Source organism: Alosa sapidissima, chromosome 24 (assembly GCF_018492685.1).
Source record: "Alosa sapidissima isolate fAloSap1 chromosome 24, fAloSap1.pri, whole genome shotgun sequence".
Classification (NCBI taxonomy): Eukaryota; Metazoa; Chordata; class Actinopteri; order Clupeiformes; family Clupeidae; genus Alosa; species Alosa sapidissima.
Window position 1 is genome coordinate 10,327,567 of NC_055980.1, and position 16,726 is coordinate 10,344,292.

Here is a 16,726-nt window from a genome sequence, read left to right on the forward strand (position 1 = left end):
ACGCCAGTGTAATATAATCTCATTTAAATTAAAATGAAACCCTCACACTTAATTGCCTTTCTGACAGTGGTGGTCCATGGGTTTTTAAATAGACTGCACATTTTTCTTCTCTTTTTTGTCACACTCCCTCTCTTCCCCCTCTCTTTCTTTTGGAGCAAGCCCAAGAGAGTTTTTTTTTGTTCAGGGTGGACAAGCTCAAGAGCACTAAGAGGGAAGGAGATGGAGAGGAGGAGAGGAGCAAGTAAACAAGAGAGAGAAAGAGAGAGAGAGAGAGAGAGAGAGAGAGAGAGAGAGAGAGAGAGAAAGAGAGAGAGAGAGAGAGAGAAAGAAAGAGAGAAGAGAGAAAAACAAATAGAGAGAGAGAGAGAGGTGAGGAAGAGAGACCGAGAAAGAGAATGACTAGAGGTAGAGAAGGACAGAGTGAGATGGAACGAGATGAGAATGAGATAGAGAGAGAGGGGGGGGGTAGAAAGAAAGAGAGGAGGACACTGAGGCAGGGACTCAGAAACAGTGTAAAAGGGAGAGAGAGAGGGAGCAAGAAAGAGAGAGAGTGAGGGAGAGGACGAGATGAGAAAGAAGGGAGGGGAATCAAACAAGCTGACAGCACCGCCATCTGTTGGGTGATGAATGGTGACGATGGCAAGCCTGAATTCTCCATGCCACAGCGGCATGCATATATTTATGCGGGAGTTAAAACATGATTAGTGAGCTGACTACTGAACAGCGGCTAGCCACACTGGACCCTGGGGCTTGTGTGTGTGTGTGTGTGTGTGTGTGTGTGTGTGTGTGTGTGTGTGTGTGTGTGTGTGTGTGAGTTCCAGATACCAGAACCATTCCAGATAGTTAGGGCTCTGCACACAACTTTAAGATGGAGGACATAGTTTGTTCCCAGTAAACTTTACTGGCAAAACCCCATTCGATTCAGTGTACATTAGTACTGTTCCTGTAAGAATGTCCAGAGGCCCTTGACAATAACAGCAAGAGAGGCAGGGAGGTTGCGAAGTGAGATAGTAGGAGAGTTGAAAATTCTCGTTAAAAGCAAATGACACGGACAAATAAATAAATAAAAACGGAATCAAACAGAGGAAGGCAAGGCGAAAACGTCCGCCCCAGCGGGGCCGTTTTGGAGGTGGCGAACGGCTCTTGTCAGGCTGCTGCTCCCGCTGAATCATGGGCAGATTATGAACTTTCGGGCCCAGATGTATTAAGGGCCCCCCACTTATTGTTGTATATGTGGGAGGGGGGGTTTGGGGGTCCTCCCCCAGACATTTTTTAATTTGTTTGATGTGATTTCCTGTATTCTGGTGCATTTTGGGGATGGCCAATACTAAAATCAATCAGATTCATAGCCTACATCCTGATTTGTTGATATTGAGGCAATGATTCCATGTAAATGCTTGGGCTTCAGGGCCCCCTGACCCCTTGGGCCCCTGGGCCTGGGCCCGGTAGGCCCGTGCAGTAATCCATCCCTGCGCTGAATCGCTTTCGCGCAGTGTCATCAACTTCACCCGCCGCCACGGCCGCGGAATCGCAGCGACTAAGGATAAATAAATAAAGCCAGAAAACGGCAGGGACTGTAGCCGTGGCAACCAAGCGAGCGAGAGGTGATCTACAGCCACAAATCTGTGACAATAAGCTTCCTCTCATAATATTCAGCCCCTGTGGGGTGTCACTCGGGTCTCGTTCTCCCTCCTGCTTTCGTTTGTTTCTTTCTTTCTCTTCTGCTCTAGCCGTTACTTGGGCTTCTTCAGACCTAGCCCTGGTGGAAGACAAAAGGTACGGGGCGACGAAGCGCGAGCCATCTCTTATTGATGCCCAGCGGATCAGGAGGGGGGCGCGAGCGAACGGGGTGAGTGGAGTGAGCGGCTCAAGCTGCTGCTTGTTGCGATTGCCCGCCATAACAGCCACATTCATCCACTTATAATCGGCGGGGCTGTCACGCGTGGCACCGGCTGATGCCATTAAGCGCGGTGGAGACACACCCGCGGTGCTGGCACCCGCCGCGACGGGCTGATGTACAGCCGTCATAAAGCACGCACGGATGCACACACACACACACACACAACCCACACACACACACATACACATACACATGTGTGCGTGCATGCATCTGCTGTCGCTATGGCATCTCAGCAGACTCTTGGGAGATGATGTCCGACGTCATCCGTCATGTTCCCCAGAAGTGTAGACAGTGATAGTGGTGGTGATTGTGGTGAAGCTCAGGACTAAAAGAGTAAAGAGGTGTTTGTTCGACTGCCCAGCGCGTGCGGTAAAATGTCGGTCACACTGTGGCCAAAAGCACGAAAGTTAATCTGCGGTGTGGGGAACAATAGCCACAGTGAATCAAACGGCACTTAATCCAAACTTGACTTGGCACGCCAGACGAAAGCTCAACAGAGTGTGCCTTATACAGTCTAATACCTCCCCATATAAATACCGAAATGATAGCCTGTCTGTCTCTCTACTTCTCTCTCTGCTTTCCATTCTATGCAGTTCTTACTGACTCTCTCTCTCTTTCTCTCTCTCTCTCTCTCTCTCTCTCTCTCTCTCTCTCTCGTGTCCTTGCCTTCTTTTGCTTCTTTGCACAAATCCTTCTCGCAGCTTTTTCCCTCTTATTTCTGTTCCCTCTCTGATTTCCCTACTGTCTGACTGTCTCAGGCTACCACGTCTCTCTCTCTCGCTCTCTCTCTCTCTCTCTTTCTCTCGTTCGCCTGCACTGACTCAACGCCTCCACAGCTGGGGGCCGGTGGAGAGACTGCGCCGCGCTGTGCCGCGCCAAGCTGTGCCGGCGCACAGGCAGGAGGTCTGGTTAATCGCCGGCTAGTTTTCCAAAGAGTTTGGAAGGTCAGACAACGATCCCATCCACCCACCCACCACATCCTTCCACTCTTTTCCCCTTTACCAGGCTCCCTCTGCTCTGCCAAACGAGAGATGGATGGCCCACCTCAGAAAACAACAAAACATCAACAACAACAACAACAATGCCACACCCAACAATACTCACTAAAACAGGTAACACCACATCCTCGTCTTTTGACTCATCTTTTGACTCGTCTTTTGACTCATCCTTTGACTCATCTTTTGACTCGTGCCGCACTCCTCCCAGCAATCCCTTGTTGCTCCAACACAACCCATTTTGCCTCTTTCATTGTTTTTCTCTCTCCATCTCTCTCTTTGTCTCGATCTCTCTTTCTCTTTCTCTCTCTCTCTCTCTCTCTCCCCCCAGTTGTCTCTCCCTGCGGTGCAGTCAAGTGCGTGTGGCAGGCATGGCGCGCACCACTGGGGCGTTTAGGGGCGGTTTTTCGCAGGGCCCGCTGGCTCAGTGGCGGGTCGATGCAAAGAGACAAAGGGAGATAAGCGATGGATGATTTGCGATCGCGTGCACACTCTGCGTGCATGTGCCTGTGTGTGCGGATCTGTGTGTGCGTGTGTGTGTGTGTGTGTGTATGTTTGTGTGTGTGTGTGTGTGTGTGTGTGTGTGTGTGTGTGTGTGTGTGTGTGTGTGTGTGTGTGTGTGTGTGTGTGTATGTTTGTGTGTGTGTGTGCACCCCGAGATAGATGCTTCCCAAGGCAGGAAGCTGAGGCTCACAAGACAAAAAAGCTTGCGTGGCAGATAAAGCCAGTGGCTCACCAGGGGGTTTGTGCATTTGTGTGTGTGTCTCTCTCTCTCTCTCTCTCTCTCTCTCTCTCTCTCTCTCTCTGTGTATGTGTGTGTGTGTGTGTGTGTGTGTGTGTGTGTGTGTATGTCTATGATTTGTTGCTCATTTGCAGCAGACGGAGAGAATAAAGTTACAGTGGGTGGCAGGCACAGCAAAGGACCCCTGCCACACCTGGTAGAGAGGGAGGGAGAGAGAGAATGAACAAATAAGGCCTTAATGGGCCTAAATTAAGATCCATTAGAAGCCTGATTGTGTCCGAGCCTGCGAAGCTGCCTCAGTACGCTGGAGGAGTCGCAGACCTCAGCGTGCTGTGTGAGCATCCCCTTTGTGTTGTTGGTGCTATGGAAACAATGGAATGTGGCAGGCAAATAATCACAGTTCAGAACTATCTTCTTCTCTTTCTTTCACAAGTCATTAAAATAGTCATTACTTTGGTGCAAAGTTACGGACAAGAATGCAAACGTGGGATCAGAGGAACATCTTGTGTGTATATACGGCGTGTGTGTGTGTGTGTGTGTGTGTGTGTGTGTGTGTGTGTGTGAGACAGATAGACAGAGAGTGTCTATGAGTGTGTGTGTGTGTGTGTGTGTGTGTGTGTATGTGTTGGGGTAGGAGGGAGTAGGGAAGTATTAAACCTATTTTCACTCTATTTTTTTTGCCGACGCAATTTCTTTGGATTAGCCTCATTGCAGCGGCGTGTGCGTGCGCGGGCGTCGGAAGCTAATAACCGAGCAGGCGCGTAGGAGGAGCCATAACGGAAATGACACGTCCACCCAAAGGAGTAACGGGGAGAGAGGGGAAATGATAGAAAGACAAAAGGGAAAGAAAGGACAGAAAAGAGAGAAAGGGAGAGAGAGAGAGAGAGAAAGGGGAGAGAGGGGGAATGGGAGGCAGTGTGATGGATGGCAGCGGGGGTCCAAACAATGGCTTTCCCTCGTCGGGAACAATCCGATATTGCCGGATGGGGAGGAGGAGGAGGAGGAGGAGGAGGACCGACGGTCGACAAGGGCCTCAGTGATGGAGCTCGAGGAGGACTTCCATTAGGCAGCCCAGGGAGGAGTGCAGGGCTCATGGGGCCACGAGGGTGGTGGTGATGGTGATGGTGGTGGTGGAGCAGGAAGTGGGGGAATGGGAGCTTGGTGGGGATGACAGTGGTGGAGGCTACTCATCTCCTCTTTATCACTCCGAGAAAAAGGCTCTGAGAGAGGAGAAATGATGGATAACAAACAACCCCAACTCACACACACACACACACACACACACACACAGACAACACACACACACACACACACACAACACACACACACACACACACACACACACACACACAGACAACACACACAGACGACACAGATTGCTCTCCACCAAGAGTCCCCATCAAGCATGGAGGTCTCTTCACAGCCAAAACACTCTCCCCTCATGTCGATATTTTATCCCATTTCTTGTCATTTCATTTCCCTCATCTCCTCTCTGGCTCTCCTCCTGTCTGTATTTATTTCCTCTGAGGGCTTCCTCCCACAGTGCTTCCGATGGGGCGGATCGGTGGCCTGGAGAACCTTTCAAATGGATACTCTCGATCTCAGTTTGTGGGTGCGGGTGCGTGTGTCTTCTCTGTCTCTCATTCATTTTTCTTTTCTTTTCTCCCTCTCTTTCCCTTTCTTCATTTATTCCCTTCCCTCATGGAGAGGGATATTTTGTTTGGAGAGATGTGTTGCTCTCAATCTTGAGTGTGTGTGTGTGTGTGTGTGTGTGTGTGTGTGTGTGTGTGTGTGGGGTGGAGGGGAGCGGCTGTTCAACGGGCAACAATAGAGCCGCGAGTGAAGCCGTAATCCTTCCTCTTTTCACAGGCACTTGAAAGAGGCAAAATCCACTGACTTGACTGGGTGAGCCGGGGCCACCACGGGCCCTTTTCCGGAACTTTCTACAGTACTAACTCTCCCTCTGAGGGTGAGTCGCCGGAGTGTGTGACACGCAAGCATCCGCCCTAATCAGTCAACCATGAATGAGCGGTCCTCCGCAAATCAGCCCCAACCTCAATCCAAAACCAAGCGGCGCGGGAAAAAAAACGAGTCTTTGATTAAAGGCTGGCTCTGTAGTGGGAGCTGAACTGGACTGCATCACTTCAATATCTGACAAAAGGACCCTAAACAAACTGATCAACATCTTGGACAATGAATGTCATCCACTCTACAGCACTATCAAAAAGCAAAAGAGCTGGATCAGCTGGAGACTTCGCTCACTGCCATGCACAACTGAAAGGCTGAGGAAGTCATTTGTTCCTATAGTCCGATGGACAGCCCATAGAGCCCCATTGTGGACCCGGAAATGTTGAGTACACCAAAGTTTTATGATGGAAATATATAGTATGGGTTCCCAGCATGCAGAAATTTTCGGGTTCACCTTTCTGTCCACTGGACTACTAGGGCCATTGAACTGTTCAATGCCTCACTAAAGGGAAGTGGAGAGATAGACTTCTCTGCTTAGTCTGTCTGCCTCTCTACCATCTCCATGTTTGAGTACTGACTGCCCACTATTGCTTTACTACTGTTTTACTACTGTTTTACTACTGTTTTACTAATGTACACAGCCTAATGTTTTCACTACTGCTACACTGCTATATTAGCACACATGATCAATGGCTGCGTTCAGGCTTCTGCTACAATACTGAATGAATGAATGGCTATAACCCTATTACCTCAACCTGTTCTTGCACTGAAATAGTTTTTTATTTTACCTTGTCTACATTATACTTTACTCTCCTATTTGTCCATATTATTTATGCTTTACTTTATTATGCTTTACATTATTATGACCTTACTCTTGCACTGTTGCACTGTTGGACTACTTTTTGCACCTTCACCATGACACTCACTCTCTTGAGCACCTTGCCATGCACACATAACTAAAGGACTATGGTTGGACTACTTTTTGCACCTTCACCATGACACTCACTCCCTTTAGCACCTTACCAGTCCCGGCCCTGTCACTACAAGTGTCTTATGCTTGATCACCCTCAAGCACATTGGACTTTCTTAATTTAATTTATATAGTGTATTTAGTATTTAGTTTTGTTAGTTTTCTTATCTTTCTTATCTTCTACTGTCTTTATTGTACAGTGGAGTTTAGTTATATGTTTATACTTATACTTATGTTTACCATTTCTGCTGTAAGTGCATGTTGTGTGTGATGTCTGTATGCTACTGAGACCCTTGAATTTCCCCATGGGGATCAATAAAGTATCTATCTATCTATCTATCTATCTATCTATCTATCTATCTATCTAAAGACATCGATTCGAAGGATTTTATTATCAACTTGAAATTAGCGAGACGATTACTCTCTACTCACGCACGCAATTTTCGGCCGCAGCAACCAACAGTGGCTTAATTGATTTTACAATTTTACCCTGTTCCTTGACGGTTTAATTTTTGCTGTTGTTGAGCAAGCCGTGCAAGTTTGCTGTGGTAGTTTAGCAGAAGCGATTGCAATCAGGCAAATCTTCTCCATGCCTATAGAGACAACGTGTACACAAACGCACGATAATTAAAATCAGGAGGTGTTTGTGTACGTGTGTGTGTCTGCGTGTGTGTATGTGTGTGAGTGTGCATTTTCTTCGAGAATCTTTGGAATTGTAAGTTAATAGGATTTCTCCTCTTTTCTTTTTACGTTTACTTGGGGAAAGATAATTAGCTACTTTAGTATATCTGATCTGGCGGAAATTAGAGTGGGAATTGAGTGAGCAATTCTCCGCGGGAGAATCCAGGAGATGGGTCCTGTGGATTTAGCGTGTTGGACGGGTGGGTGGCTGGCTGGCTGAGTGGGTGGGTGGGTTTGTACCTGCTGATAAAGCCGAGCTGCAAACAGAGGATTAAGAGACGGCAAGGCAGAACTCCAGAAGTTGGGCCAGGCGGCGGAGAGTTGCATGCCTGCTGCGGCTGGCTGCTGCTGCAGAGGCCTGCCATCTGGGGTGGTGTGTGTCTCACTGCCATGGGTGTGTATGGGTGTGTGTGTGTGTGTGTGTGTGTGTGTATGTGTGTGTGTGTGTATGTGAGAGAGAGTGTGTCGAACACCAGGGGCAACTGCCAGGGCATCCAGCTTACTAAACTTAAATATTTATCTTGGCCAGGGCCAGATGAGGGCACATATACACCCCCACCCCTTCACCCACCCCCTCACCCTCTGGGTAAGGCAAACACATCACACTCAAATATGCAGTAGTGTGTGTGTGTGTGTGTGTGTGTGTGTGTGTGTTGACTGGACACTTACTTGGATCAGATAAGATGGCGTCCGTCTTGGGGACAAACTGGTCACAGCGAAGCCCGTGATAGCCCTCCTTACACCTGCAAGGCAGAGACACACACACAGACAGAGATGAAGATTAAAAAGATGCACAAGTTTTATCTTACTAGTTTGGAGATGTGTGTGTGTGTGTGTGTGTGTGTGTGCACGTGTGTGTGTGCGTGTATGTGTGCGTGTGTGTCTGTTTATATATTTTTGTTTGTGTGTGTGCTCATATCCCTCATAGCAGTGCATTAATCAAACATTATCATATTATGTGTGTGGGTGTATTTGTGTGTGTGTGTGTGTTTGTGTGTGTGTGTGTGTGTGTGTGTGTGTGTGTGTGTGTGACTCCATCATGGGAGAGATAGTGTAGAGTCTCATTAATCAGGTATTATCATATTATGTCCACGGGGGCAATATATCTTCATCCAAGCACTGGGCAAGTCACCCTGTAGACACACACACACACACACATACACACATGCACACACTTGCATACACAGCCATACACACAAGACCTGCATATCGAACACTGCTGACAGGGAAGAAAGGAGGAAAAGAAGAGGAGGTAAAGAGGGGGGCGGGGAATGGATGGAGAGAGGGAAGGAAGGGAGATAGAGAGAAATGGAGGGAGGGAGAGAGAGAGAAGAAGAGAGAAGAGAACAGTGTGTCAGAAGAGAATGAAAGGAAATAAATAGGGAGGGATAGAGAAAGAGAGGAAAAGAAAGGGCAGAGAGGGCAGCAGAGAAGATAAAAGAGAGCAGGCTAGATAAAAGGAAGAGAGAGAGAGAGAGAGAGAGAGAGGGTGATGGGAAGAGAAAGAGCAAGATTGAGAGAGAGAGAAAATGGGAGGAGAAGCACCAAGTGAGAGAGAGAGAGAAAGCGCAAATGTGACGGAGACTGAAAGACAGAGAGAGAGAGAGAGGAGAGAGAGAGAGAGAGCGAGGGAGGAGAGAGCGTGGAGCGGGAGAAGGACAGAGAGGCGGTGTTGGCCGGAGCTCGGCGGCGCCTGCTCTGCCTCAGATAAGACGGCCCTGACACTAATGTCACCTCCCGCAGGAGCAATGGGCCTGAGAGCCGCTCCGCCCCGCCACTGTCTCCACACCCAGATATATGAGCCACGCCGAGATGGCACTCAACTGGGAGGATGCCACTGGGAATGCAGGGAGAGAGGGATGGAGAGAGAGAGAGAGAGAGAGAGAGAGAGAGAGAGAGAGAGAGAGAGAGAGAGAGAGAGAGAGATGGAGGGATGGAGAGGTAGTGAGAGATGAGAAGGAAAGGAAAAGTGAGATGAAAAAGAGATGAACGAGACACAGAAATACTGAAGACTGGGACTCAACTGGGAGGATGCCACTAGGAACTCATGGAGAGGGGGATGGAGGGATGGATGGAGAGAGAGATGGAGGGATGGACAGGGAGGGAGAGATGAGAGGGAAAGGTACAGTAGGTGAGGAGACCGAGTGGGATAAACAAGCCTGAGAAATACAGAAGACTGGTACTCAACTCAGTGGACACCAATGAGAACTCGGAGAAAAGAATGGATGGATGGAGAGAGAGAAAGAGAAGAGGTTGAAAAAGAGAGAAAGAGAAGAGGTTGAAAAAGAGAGAAAGAGAAGCGGTTGAAAAAGAGAGAGAGAGATGGCGGAAGAGGGACTGAGTGAGTTGAGTGAGAAATACACATACTGCAGAAGACTGCATTTTTAAAGTATTGATGTCTTTCTATGTATCAATGTTCTGTGCTAACTCTATTTATCTTGAAATGGTCATGCCAATAAAGTGTATTGAATTGCATTGAAAATTGAATTTAATAGACTGAGAGAGAGAAGAAAGAGAGGGATGAGGGAAAGAGGGAGGAGGGAGAGAGAAAAGGAGGTGAACAAAGGAAAAGAAAGAGATAGAGAAGAGAAAAAGGAAGGAGACCTGGAGTAAAAAGGACAGAGGTAAAGAAAAAATGATGAGTGAAGCGTTCAAGTACGAATACACCCAAACACACAGAGAGGGAGAGAGAGAGAGAGAGAGAGAAAGAGAGAGAGAAAGAGAGACAGAAGAAAAGGCAGGACTGCAGTGCAAGCTGTCCTTCAGGAAAGCAGGGCCTGGATTGTGAAAGCACAGTTGGTGACGCTGAGCTGTTCTAGTAGCTTCTAATCCTCTGTCTCCTCTTCCCCACTCATCCCTTTCTCTCTCTCTCCCTCCCTCTGTCTCTCTGTCTCCCCTCTTTTCTATCCCAATCCATCCTCTGCCTCACTCTCTATTCTCCTCCTTCTGCTCCTCTCCTTCAAACACTTGGAGTCATTTCTCCTCCCCTTCTCTCTCTCTGTCCTCTTTTACATCTCTCATATATTCCCCTCTTTATTCTCCCCTTCTACGGTACATGTCCTTGCTCTCTCTCTCTCTCTCTCTCTCTCTCTAGTCCTACCTCCCTCTCTCCTTCTTGTTCACACATCCTCCCTCTCTTCCCTGTATTCTTATCTCCTCACCTCACTCTCTCATCATGTCCCCTCCTCCTCCTCCTCCTCCTCCTTCCTCATTTCCTCTACCCCCCCCCCCCCCCCCCGCTCTCTCCCCAACCCTTATCCACTCTCTCTCTCTCTCTCTCTCTACCTCTTCTTCTTCCTCTGATTCTTTTCCTAAGTCTGTCCATTTTTGTTTTCAGCTGTTGACTGGCGGGCGAAACACGTGCAGACACCCTCTTACCCAGACAAGCGGTGACACACATATACAGAGACACACACACACACACACACACACACACAAACACACACACACACACACACACACTCTCTCTCTCTCTCTCTCTTTCCCCATTTGCCTACAAGACACCCTCAATACGGCTTCAGGCTTTGATGCCTATGTGTGGCAGGTGGGGAAAAAGATTATAAAAGAATCCAATAAATACTCAAGTTAGATGTGCAAAAGAGAACATTTCTAGAAGTGGCTGCGCTACATGACGCTCAGGAGCTCTGAGCACACAGCAGCACATTTGTTCCTCACAATGCCAGACAACAGCGGTAGGAAAACACGTCCATATTGCACCCATACACATGTACACACATGCACGCACATGCACACACACACACACACACACACACACACACACACACACACACACACACACACACACACACACAAAGACGAATACAAAACAAAGAGACACCCTAAAAATAAGGACCATGAGGATTCACGGGGTAAAGGCAAGTGTGTGTGTGTATGTGTGTGTGTGTGTGTGTGTGTTTGTGTGTGTGTGTGTGTGAGGGAGGGGGGGCATACTGTGTCACCATGACAGAATTAAACCATTTTATGTGGCTTTCATTTTTTAAGCAATTTCCCATGTGATTTTCCCTGACAGCCAAGCCTTAAGACTCTGTGCTGTGCAGCCTGACATTATGCGTGTGTGTGTGCGTGTGTGTGTGTGTGTGTGCTTTGCCTGTTCATGAACAGAGCGGCTGGTAGAAGTGAATGACATGAGTGCATGATAGCTGACAGAATGTCTGGGATTGGGGAATATTTTGGAAGGCTAATTAAAGGTGGAAAGAGTGACACACACGTTGTAACCGTCAGGTGGAACCTACAGTAGATGTGTGTGTGCGTGTGTGTGTGTGTGTGTGTGTGTATGTGTGCGTATGATGTGTTTGACATGTGTGTGGGTCTCCCTCACACACTGAGATAGGGGGAGAGAGGGATGGGGAGGGAGGGAACACAGACATAATAGAGAGATAGAGACAGACTGAGAGAAATATGTAACACAGAGCACATAAAAGAGAGGAGAAGGAAGGGAGAGGTATGATGTGAGAAAGAGAAAGAGATATAGAGAGAGATAGAGAGATAGCGAGAGAGAGAGAGAGAGAGAGAGAGAGAGAGAGGAAAAAAAGAAAGAAGGGAAGTGAAATCCGACTGAAGGCAGACTGAACGCTTGGTGAACCAGCCGCCTTGTTAATGCAGAGTGACTCCACGCAAACGAGACACCTGTGATGTCAGCCTGGACTGGCGGCGTGTAGAGTCGCCTTTCATTTCCCTTCTCCCGTCCCTCAACGAGACAGCCAGAGAGAGAGCCGCAACAACAGGCCGAGCGCCGCTTCCAACAAAACAACGTTAAAGATGATGTCTTACATGCACAGCGCTTTGCTTTTCGCTCACTCTGTTAAGTGTGTTTGTGTGTGTGTGCGCATCATGTGTGTGTGTGTGTGTGTGTGTGTGTGTGTATGTGTGAGTTTGAGAGAGACAGAAAATGCAAACACATTTATGAGTCTTTTTGTTTGTGCGTGTATACATGTATGTTTGTGTGTGTGTGAGAGAGAGAGAGAGAGAAAGGGAGAGAGAGAGAGAGAGAAAGGGATTTTAAGAGGACGATAGAAAATATGAGCACATATGAGGATGATGTGCTTTTGTGTGTGTGTGTGAGTGATATCTAGGATTATGAAAATGGCCTAGTGTGAGTGATGCATGATAGTGGGTGGGAGGAGGAGGATGGTCAGAACATGCTGTATGGCCAGATGAAATTACTCTCTGTGTGGGAGATTATGTGTGTGTGTGTGTGTGTGTGTGTTTGCATGAGAAAGAGAGGGGTCTTTATGTGTAGTTGAAATGAAAAACCTCCACAGACTAGCTTGGCATGAGTGTGTGGGTGTTGATATGTGACTGTTGTGAGTGCGTATATTTTCAATGATGAACTTGGCCTAGGAGCTCAGACGAGCATAGTATGCAGTGTTGTGCCAGTTCACAGCTTTTCTGAACTAGTTCAAGTTCAGTTCATACATGCTCAAAGTGAACAGTTCACGTTCAAAGTTCACAATTTTAATTCTGAACTAGTTCAAAGTTCAGTTCATTTTACTTTTTTCGTGAGATATTCAAATAAATACTTTTTTTCACACTACGAGCTAAAAATTACTATACGTTCTTTGAAGCTGCTCATTGTAGACATTTGCTCATGACACTGCAATTGTGGGTTTCTTACCAGGTGATGAAACTTGCAGCAGTACAGACAAGGTAGACCAGTTCTATACGCTTTCTCTCACTCTCGTCATTGGTCTGTCTCTCTCTCGCTCCTTCAGCCCTCCACGCTCTCGTCGTTGCCTGCTACGCGGCGTTGCTATGCCTACCCCGCTCTGCTGCAATTCATCACGGGTAACGTTGTGCGGAAGCCAGTATGATATTCAACTATTCTCAGCCGGGCACTACGTTGCCCGCAATGCATTGCGCACACAATGTCAAAACCATTTCTGTCTGGTGATACATGATTTAAGCGGCACCAGCGAGAATACAGGAGGGAGGAACTTTCTCTCGTTGCATTTCAAAAGAGAAAACAGATGTCACTCCGTTTTCAATGGAAAACAAATTCCAACGTTCATTTACAGCGATGTCTGCTGTTCATGACACATAATGTGAACTAATTCACGTTCAAGTTCTTTATTAAAAAATGTGTTGCGTTCAGTTCAACGTTCACGAAAAAATGAGCGTGTTCAATGAACGCGTTCTTTTGAACTCGTTCACGCACAACACTGATAGTATGCATGTCAGAATGAGTCAGCAGCAACCTCTCTGGACCTTTGTAGAAAAGCTACTGATGTGTTGTAAGTTTGTACATGCATTTGAATATTGGGGCAGCCGTGGCCTAATGGTTAGCGCTTCGGACTTGTTACCGGAGGCCGGAGGGTTGCCGGTTCGAACCCAGACCAGTAGGCACGGCTGAAGTGCCCTTGAGCAAGGCACCTAACCCCTCACTGCTCCCCGAGCGCCGCTGTTGTTGCAGGCAGCTCACTGCGCCGGGATTAGTGTGTGCTTCACTTCACTGTGTTCACTGTGTGCTGAGTGTGTTTCACTAATTCACGGATTGGGATAAATCCAGAGACCAAATTTCACGGGATCAAAAGAGTATATATACTTATACTTAATATGTGTGTGTGTGTGTGTGTGTGTGTGTGTGTGTGTGTGTGTCTGTGTGTGCATGCATCCATGTGCATGTGTGTGCTTCCGTGTGTATGTGCATTCACATCCAAGTCTGTGTGTGTGTGTGTGTGTGTGTGTGTACGCGCGCATTCACGTGCGTGTGCGTTATTTTTTTCTACCTCAACAGCGCCCCCTATGTATCTCTCTGACTTTTCTCCACAGCAGTATCTGCTAAGATAATTGCTTTCTATCCCTGCCAGTCTCTCTCTCTCTCTCTCTCTCCTGGCCTTGTGCGGGCCGGAGCAGGTGGATTAATGGTTGCTGTCTGAGGCAGAGCCGGGGACTCGCAAGCTCGACCACTCTCTCTTTAATTAACTCCCTTCTCATTAATTAGTGCCCGCCAAAACGAACATGGGCGCTCGGCATGCGATGGAAGATGCCAGAAACTTCCGCTACCCCCCCAAACTACACACACACACACACGCCACAGTGCAAAACCCGCCCGGACCTCCAATCAAGCACACATCCACTCCTCTGCTGTCTTCTCTCTTTCTCTCTCTCTCTTTCCCCCTCTCTCATTACCTCCTAAAACATGATTCATATTTTGCACTTTCTCTTTATTTCATTTCTCTTTCTAATATTTTACTTTACTTTGGGACAAAATTATCTTTGTGATGTTTTAAAGAAGACTATAATCAAATGAGAATTCAATTCTCATTTTCCCCACTTTCTCTCTCACTCGCTCCATTTGTTCTTAGCCTTCACCTGTCAGCTCTGTGCTCTTTTCTTCTCTTGTCCTTCCTCTGCCTCTCTGTCAAGACTGCGTGCCGGACAGATCCGGCATTCCGGCTGTGTTGCTTTTGTTGCTCAGCCGGTCATCCACTGGTGATTCATCTTAGTTTCTATGTCACTGAGTGTTTTAGGCCCTGAGACAATGCTTACCTCCTCCCCATCTCTCTGTCTGCTATCTGCTTCACTTGTGTGTGTGTGTGTACGGGTATTTGCTAAGACGTGCTGACATCCTCCAGGCTCCAATTCTGGCTCAGCTTTGGCTCAGGGTCCATTTTCCAACTCTCTGTGTGTATATGTGTGTGTGTGTATGTGTGTGTGTGTGTGTGTGTGTGAAACCCTGCGACTCCTATCTCCCATGATCACCATCAGAGCACCATGGGCAGCCGATGTCTGCTCTCATTGTTATTGATGGGTCAGAGTCAGAGACAATCTCCTTCCCATTTCACTGACAGTGCACCCCCCCCCCCCCCCACACACACACACACATACTTACACACACACTTACACATCCCTCGCTCAACGCCTCACTCCCAGACCTCACTCCAGCACAGCGCTTTGCAGAAAACGACTGCCCATTTCCTTATCGCCATAGAAACCACTACATATTCATATCTGTCCGCAGCAGGCTCGCGAAGGAAGTTGGGAAAAGCTGGCTGGCATCACTAAAATAGAGAAGGGAGTGATTTATTTCCTGAGTGATGTTGTTGATGGATGCCAGCAGGCTGCACCAGACACCTTCGCCGTTTGCATAGCTGCACATCACTCTGTATGATGCTGTTAGCACTCCTATTCAAACCAATGCTAAGCGGGGATGTAGAAAAGGGAGCTAGTGCATTGTTGTTTCCTTTAATTGGGGAAGTGAGCTTCCACCACAAAGTGCTAATGGAAGGTCCACCACTTTGCACATTTATCTACCCACTGCTCAGTGCATTTGTTTTTAAATGGATCAGACTTCCAAAATGTACCTGCCTGAGTTGTACTGTATGTTAATAAGCCTGAGCTGTGAATGTCAAGTTAGCATTTTCCAGTATGCATATATGGCACCCCCCATTGTTTATTTATTTATTTTTGCCAGTTCTTTCCAAACAAGGAAGACGGAGGAGAGCTGTAAACACGTCTGTGTAGCTGACACCTTCAAAGCCCGACACAAACAAACAGCTCAGTGAGTTTAGCTCGCAGAGCATTCAACCCAAAGCTAATCCAGCTCCTCAAGGGGGAAAAAAAATAAATCTCACCTGCCTTTGTTAAACTTAAAAAACTGAGTGAGAGCGACCGAGAGAGAGAGAGAGAGAGAGAGAGAGAGAAAGAGAGAAAGAGAGAAAGAGAGAAAGAGAGAGAGAGCATTTGGTATTTATGGTAAACAAACAGACAAAGTGGGAGTAAAACAGGTGATCTGTTGATGTGTAAAAAGTTTTTTTGTTTTTTCCGCACCACTCCTCTGACCTCAGGCTCTCATCTGTGCATCTGTGATGCGTCTCGGGCCTCCATGACTCACTGGCACACCAGAAACTGAGTGGAATGTATCGTCCTCTGTACACTGAAACAGATGTCTTGAGATGTGTTTGCATGGACATGTATGCGAGTGTGTATGTGTTTGTGTGTGTGTGTGTGTCACAGTGAGTCAAAGACAGATAATTTGTATATGTGTAGGAGAAGCCACACCCATAATTGTTTAATTAACAATGTGTGAGTGTGTGTGTGTGTGTTTACATGTGTATGTGTTTGTGGGCTTTCACAAACTAATGATTTTCAGTAATCGACTAGTTCTTCATAATAGTCGACGACTAGTCGACTAGACGTTAATTTATTTGTTTATTAAGTTGATACATTAGTTGACGTTAAGGATGACGCAGAGGGTCGAGTTCTGGTGAATACTTAAAACTGTATTTTTGTATTGCAGAAAGAACATAACAATAGGAAATTTCATAGGTTATTCTATTCACATTGGTTAATATACTGTAAAAACAGCAATAAAGCTGACCGCAATCTAAAAGCTGACCGTACGGGTGTCAGCTGGCAGCTAGGTTGTATTGACCACTGAAGTAAACATAACCATTGCCAACCAGGCGCGCGGGAACCTATTTTTGACCAGGGGTGCTGAATAACAAAAA

The 16,726-nt window shown here is 47.2% G+C and overlaps 1 protein-coding gene across 2 annotated transcripts in view; it reads right to left on the reverse strand.

The window, feature by feature from the left end:
- Positions 1-16,726, reverse strand: part of nrg3b (neuregulin 3b) — a 166,831-nt gene that overhangs the window by 15,190 nt on the left and 134,915 nt on the right. For both annotated transcript variants that reach the window (XM_042083717.1, XM_042083716.1), the window contains exon 3: positions 7,926-7,999. In XM_042083717.1, the coding sequence (XP_041939651.1) occupies positions 7,926-7,999 (74 nt within the window). The remainder of the gene's footprint in view (positions 1-7,925; positions 8,000-16,726) is intronic.